Genomic DNA, 7,467 nt, shown 5'->3' with positions numbered 1-7,467 from the left:
AATAGTTCAACTACCAAAATGTGAAATAAAAAAATTTAGATACCAAAATAATAATAATAATATAGTTCAAGGTCAAATCAGGACTTATTTTTAAAAAATATATCATGACATGTCATGTTTTTTTTAATTTTTTTAAAAAAATCATGTCAAATTAATCAATAGAGTTTTATGGTTGAAAAATTATGTTTTAAATAGTAAAGAGACTAAAAGTAATCAAATTATAAGCAAAAGAGAGTAAATTTATCGAAGACACATAGTTGAAGCTCATTCCATAAAATTTTACCTAGTTTTCGATTTTGATGTATAAGCGTCGGGAAGTTGTTGAGGCTGGCTTAACCGGAGATCAACAACAGGTGCTTGCAAATAATCATATCCATTGTTGAAACCATAACTGTGGGATAAGCTTTTGCTGCTTTCATTTGCTTCTTCTGTTCCATTTCCATTAACCTGTGTCAGCCCCAAATATTTGTGTTGCTTAATAATTTTTTTAATAGAGGTGTTTATGGGTCGAACAAGATTAATGAGTTCTAAATATTTTTTAGATCTGAGCTCGAGCTCTATCCATCTAAATTCACTTAAAAGGTTATTTTATTATTTAAAAAATTATAAAAAATATTTTTATATTTTAATTATTTATAAACAGTAAACCTAGCTAGATCAAAGTTGAAAAATATAAATTTAAACCAATCCTTATACATTTCTAGTTATCATATATATATATATAGTGACTACCTTCTTTTGAAGTTCAGTATTTTCATGGCAAATAAGGTCTAGCTTCTTGTGTACTTTTAGATTCTCTTGATGAATGTGGTGTCCCTGCAATATCAAATAAATGAAAGTTGTTAAACTCGACCAAAAAAAGAAGAAGAAAAAAACCGGTTTAATTGTGGTTTTAGTTATGTAATAGTTGAAACTCTTATAATATTATTAGCAAGTTCGAATTGATAATTATGTTTGACTGAATTTTCACGCGATTCTGATCGGATAACAAAAGAAAATTTTAATTCATCAACAATAGCAATGTTGCTATGAATTTGAACCTACTGGTAATATTATATAAAAATAAAATAATCGAATTATGTCAAATTGAAATAGAGTGATTAAATCTCGAATTGTGGTATAATAAAAAGACTAAAATCATAACTGGACCCAAGAAAATCACTACGTACATATGAAAATCAACAGAAAGGAAAATGCAGCAAAACCTTTTCTAACCTTGCGCTTTAGCTCATCGATTTGATTTGTCAGAATTTGGTCCTATGACACAACAATAATAGGGAGCAAATTGCATTGGAAAATTATTATTGAATCCTTGAAAGTTGTAAATGCAAATTTCATCTTGGTTTTAAAGCTAATTTTACCTTTCTCATGCGTACCCTTTTCAAACTCATTTCAAGCTGGTTTTCTAGGCCCTGTAGATCTTTGAAGCTTAAACCAGATAGCTCTTTCTCTTTCCCCATCAACTGCCTACAGAATTCAAAATCGGTTAACTTAATCGATTCCATCAAGTCAGTTATGATAGTTGATTTGATTCTATAGGTGGTTAAAATAGATTAGTCATTTGTTATGAATAGACCTGGTCGAGCTACCCTTCCATATTCGAAGGTTAGTTCAAAATTTAAAAAGGTTTGGGTTAAAATATTAGGCCCGAAAAATGTGTTTGGATAAAAAATTAGGTCCTTTTAAAATATAGGTTGGTCTTGGGCTTGAATATTTAAGGCTCGAGCCTGACCCGACCTATTTTTAAGTTTATAATACTTTATATTATATAATTTAGAACACATTAAAAAATAAACCTATATAAAATATATAATATTATTCTAATATAAATATTAAAATAATGTTAAGATGACTATATAAAAATTTTAAATAAATAAAAAGGTATAAATTATTAAAATTAATATAATATAATATATATTTTTAAAAAATTAAAAAATAATATGGGTGGGTCTAAAATAGGATACGGTTAGTTTCTTTTATAAATATGGACAAGTTTGGGCAAAATTTTAAGCCCATATCTCGGGCCGGGCTATGCTTGGGCGAACATAAAATATGTTAATATCATGCTTAGGTCGGTTCAACCCGCCCATGAACACCTCTAGTTATGAATTTTCATATGATATATACATTTTAATTTTTATAAAATATATTTACAATTATAATATTATAAAATTTTAACCCAAATTAAAAATTCATGTTATATTTTTAATACTTAGAAGAAAATAAGAGAAAAAACTATTTAATCTACTGATTTAATAGATGTTAACTTGGTTTTATTATGTTAATTAGACGATCAGTTAATCAATTAAAGTACAATTTAGTTCAATTTATTCGGTTTTTAATCATTTTAACTAAATTGATTGGATATACACGTCAGATACTTAAAAGAAGTAACAAATTATGTTAAATTAAGTTATAAAACTACATCACAATCTTTTTAAAGATTAAAGGGTACATATTGAGAATATTCTTTTATTTCCAGCCTTTGAACTTCCTTGTCTTAATGGTGTATTTATTAGCTTACTGAATTTAAAATTAATTTTATTCTAAGTCCTAGTATTTTAGGGGTTAATTACACCTAAGGTTATTAAACTATTGGTAATTTTATATTTTTGCCACTCAAAATAAAAAAAGTTACAAAATGGTCACTAAACTATTCAAAAGTTTTCATTTAAGTTTTTGAGATGTTAAAAACATTGTTGTATGATATTTTATATCCACATTGCTTGCACCAATCAAAACCTCTCCTCTTTTACAGTTCTTTTTTTTTCATGGAACAATTTTAAATGTCATAAATCTGTGAACCAAAATTTAAATAGTTTTTTTTTCTTCAATCTTTGACATTAACTGTCAAATCGACTTGGATCTAATGTATGTTGGTATTGATTCACCGTTCCAATCATCGAATCGTTGCTTGGATCTCAATAGCCAAATTTTTAAAAAAAAAAGAAACTTAACAATCCAGTGACTTAAATAAAAACTTTCAAATAGTTTGATGACTCAAATGAAAACTTTCGAATAATTCAGCGACCATTTTATAACTTTTTTAAATTAAGTGAACAAAATGTAAACTTACCAATAGTTTAGCGACCTATTTACCCATATTTTAATTTTATAAAATTAAATAACTGAACTATTATTAATAAATTAGATTACATATGCTAATCCTGTTACATAATTTTAATATAAATTTGTCTCAACATGCATAACTTATTTTTGTAAACACATTTCATGTTAATTCACAATTTTTTTTAAAATTTTTGTCTCAGTTTATGTTTAGGGTTTATAGTTACTTCTCCTAATCACGTTGTCTTTAAAGTTTAAACTCATATTTTTTCTTAAAATATAAAATACTTTATCACTATACCTAAAACTTTTAATATTCACAGACATATTTTGAGCCAACTTATTGAGGGTAGCATAAATGACTTAATTTTTGGTGATCTAATTCAATGGAATTGAAGTTTTGTGACCTAACATTAAAACTGATGCTAAATTAAGTGATAAAAAATATAAATATGCTCAAGTTTTACATATGATGAGTTAAAATTAGGATTAATATGTAGTTTATTTCCTGAATTTGTTTAGGATTAATATGTAGTTTATCTCTTAAACTTGTTCAAAAGTACTTAGTTAGTATTTAAACTTTTTTTTTTTTGAACTTAATTGATATTTGAATTTGTATTTCATTGCCCAAGTTGATACCTCTACACTAACACAGTTAGTTTTTACTGATGTGACACCGATAACTAATCTTATAGTGACACATGCCAACCTTTCAGTATGACATGTGGCGTATATAAACTAAAAAATAAAAAATCTTTTAAAAAATTTAAATTAATTTTAAAAAATATAATTTTTTGAAAAGTTCAGGTAACAATTAGGGGGTAAACTACATGTTAATCATTAAAATTTTGACACAGTTAACAAAGTGTGAACAATACGTGTGACAGAATATAAGTTTAGATACTAACTAGATAAAAAAATTTAGACAAATTTGAAGACTAAACTACATATTGACCTACGAATTATGAAGAAAATGTTACCTATGACACAATAAATTTCTTTAAAATTTTCCGTCCAATGCACTGCAAAAGTGTTTTATGTATGAATAATGGGAGGTTGAGTACCTTTGGTATTCTTGCAAGTCATTTTGTTGTTGCCTCAGGCTTGCTACCTCCTTCTTCCAAAACTATCATGCACAAAGTCATATATTAAAGCATTTTATAGTAAACTAACATCACAAAAAGACGAAAAATTGGAAGTATGTCACGCAAAAGTTAGGGACATCAATCTCTATTTAATTACAATAGTTGGATTTGTGAATTGGTTAACTAATTTAGATTTTAAATTTTATGTTAATTTTGGGTTCAAATTCTTTAGATAAAATTATTTCAATTTTAAAATATTTATTTAAGCTATTCTAAATTTGAATTGTTGATATTTTATAATCAAATCAAATTCGATTTAAAATTCACAAGTCAGATATTTAGACTTCATTTGTGAGCTTAATATATAGCCTTTTAAATTAATTGGCATGTTTTGTAACTATGAAAAACCAACCGAAAGGGGAAAAAGATAGCAACAAATGCCATACATACATTTTGAACCAAAAAGGGGGAAAATGCAGGAAATTTTATAGAGAAAATACATAAGCAGATGATGGAGAAATAATTACCTTTAATTCAGAAGCAGGATCAAGTAGTTGATGATGATATTCCTCTTCATACTTGTTGTAACGTTCTATGACAGATTTCATGCTGATATAAAACATGCATTAATACCTTTTTTCTAATTAGAGGCAGATAAATATTAATAAATTTATTTAAATATAAACTTGACAATAAATTCTAAATCCAAAATAAGAATTGTTGTAATAATTTTAATTAATATTCAATTATGCTTAAATAAAATTATTAATATTTATTTATAAGTCTTTTGTTATTTTTGTTTTATCTAATTATATTGTGATATGTTACTATTTACTGATATGCATAGAAATTCATGTATTGATAGCACATTAGATATTATTTCATAATAAATAAGATATTAGTTTAAATTGTGCGTCCCCAACCCCTACATTAATATTGTATAAAAAATAATGTTTGAACTAGAATAAAGAATGACTTTGAACCTTTAGATCGAGAACCGAAGATAAAATATCGAATTAATTTGAACGACAATGACACCGAAAAAATATGAATCATTTTAATTGATAATGAAATAATATAATATAATAATAATAATAATATTATTATTATTATTATACATGAAATTGGAAATATATAAGATAAAGGTTAAGAAAAATCGTTTTATTTATTTGGTGTAGGTGGAAAGTGTTTTCAACCATTATTTTGTTTATTAATTTAATATAATTATCTTTTTATTGATCGTGAATTAATATAATTTCTTACTCATACTTTATTTAAATTATTTATCATTTAAAATGATAAATAAAAACATTGTGATACATATTAATAGTTTATTAAATAAAATCACAAATTCATATAATTTTTAATAAGTTTATAAAATAAAATAATTTAAAAACTTGTATCAGATATAATTTTTAATCTAATGTCCTTAATAATCACACCTCACCGCTAAGCGTGTGTTTGAATTCAAGTACATGCCTCGTCACTATTTTTAATATCCAATCTCACCACTATTGTTATTTTTAATTTAAATAAAGAAAACACACCATCCATTCAAAGGAAGCCTAAGTCGTCTTATTAATATTAAAAGAAATCATCTAAATATTCTTAAAAATATATATTAAATATTTTTAAGAAACAAATAGTAATAAATTTTGTGCTATAATCCAAATCTTGACATTTTCACATTTAATGTATTATTGTCAGTATATATTATAATGAAGGCATCATTTTGAAGAAGTATAAATTCTTGACAAATACATCATTTCCACACATACATACATACACACACATTTATATAATCACCTATAAATAAAGTTATTCTTATTTTATTTTTAAGGAAATTTACAAATTTATATTATTTATGAATGTCAACTTCGTACCATTTATTAATAATGTACGGATTCGTCGTCACTAATAGAAGGATTTACTTACAGTATTAGTCTAGAATTGATCTTACACGAGCAATGAAAAACTAATGATAATATTTCATGTTTTATTTGTGTCAAATTTTAAGTAAATTAAAAATAATTGATTATTTCTACAATTTAAAAGGTTAATTGTTAAATTTTTTTATCATAAATAAAGTTAATGAAAGTATGTTAATACTGTAAGTAATTTCTTCCTAACTAAAAGAAAAAGAAAAGGAACTGACCTAGAGCTGGCAAAATGATGAAGCTTGGAGGTGCTGGAGAAGATAATCAACCCAACTTCAGCATCGCAAAGGATGGCTAACTCTTTAGCTTTCTTCAATAATCCATTTCTTCTCTTTGAGAAGGTCACTTGTCTGCTTGATGATTTCTCTATCTTTTTTATCTCTATTTTCCCTCTTCCCATTATAACCCCCTTAATTTTCTTCCCTTTAAATAAAATATAAAACAAAAATGAAAATTAGGGTTTTCCCCCTTTTTGCTTCTCTTTGCCTGCATCGATCAAGAAAAGAAATTCTCAGCAAAGTCATAAAATATGTACACATAATTAAGTAGTATGGGTGCCATCCTGTTTAGAGATTGTTTACGCATGGATCGAGCTGAGAGATTGTTTGGATGTTCTCAAGACAGACGTGAATTTGAGATGTCGGAGCTTGAACTCCTTTCCGATGCTTTTAAGCAAGCAACAAGCTGTATCATCACCCTTCTAGCAACCGTATTCAGACATTTAACCTTGTTTTATGTTTCTGGAATTTAACATCTCTCTCACTCCATCCATCACCAAAGATGCGTAAACAGATAACATACATGATTTGCAATAGAAATTAAAAAGAAAGAGAAAAGAAGATCAAAAAGCTTACTTGTTTGAAGCTAATAATGGTGGATGAAAGGTGAATGATATACAGAGACTCAAATCTTCTTTTTACTTTGCAAGTGAAAGAGGAAAATCTTGATTTATACTCTAAATGGAAACCCAGAAGTGGTTTTCTAACACAAAAACATGGAGCCGAAATCAGCTTAGCGGTTTTCCACATTATAGGTCATTGTGCCCCTTTTCTCCAGAGCTGTTAAATAATTCAATACTCGCTTTAATTAACAGACATCTGTGTCCGTCAAATATAACAAATTTGTGTTGACCTCGAAAGATGCAGAAATGGACAAACGTCGGTTAAACAAAGCGAGTAGACTGAAATTGGTAATCGAGAGAGTTAAATTAGAAGTATCCTCAGACTGACTTTGAGAGTGAAAACAACGTTTGTTAATAAAATAATTGTTTTTCGCATCGTACATATTTTATAACGGGATTTTCTAATTTAATTTTTAAATAGTTTTTATCATCTCCGGACATCTTTTCTAATTTAATATTTTTAACAACTTAAATTTTT

The 7,467-nt window shown here is 26.5% G+C and overlaps 1 protein-coding gene across 1 annotated transcript; it reads right to left on the bottom strand.

Moving 5' to 3' along the window:
• Positions 1 to 279: 279 nt before the first annotated feature.
• LOC108462336 (MADS-box transcription factor 23-like) lies at positions 280 to 7,015 on the bottom strand. The gene is made up of 7 exons (XM_053024487.1): positions 6,307 to 7,015; positions 4,679 to 4,760; positions 4,131 to 4,192; positions 1,362 to 1,467; positions 1,216 to 1,257; positions 730 to 816; positions 280 to 447 (listed from the first exon to the last, which is right to left on the bottom strand). The coding sequence occupies exons 1-7, from the start codon at positions 6,486 to 6,488 to the stop codon at positions 280 to 282; spliced, it is 729 nt and encodes a 242-aa protein (XP_052880447.1). The 5' UTR covers positions 6,489 to 7,015.
• Positions 7,016 to 7,467: the final 452 nt, after the last annotated feature.

Source organism: Gossypium arboreum, chromosome 13 (genome assembly GCF_025698485.1).
Source record: "Gossypium arboreum isolate Shixiya-1 chromosome 13, ASM2569848v2, whole genome shotgun sequence".
In the NCBI taxonomy this organism is placed as follows: domain Eukaryota; kingdom Viridiplantae; phylum Streptophyta; class Magnoliopsida; order Malvales; family Malvaceae; genus Gossypium; species Gossypium arboreum.
This window is presented reverse-complemented; position numbering and strand designations above follow the sequence as displayed.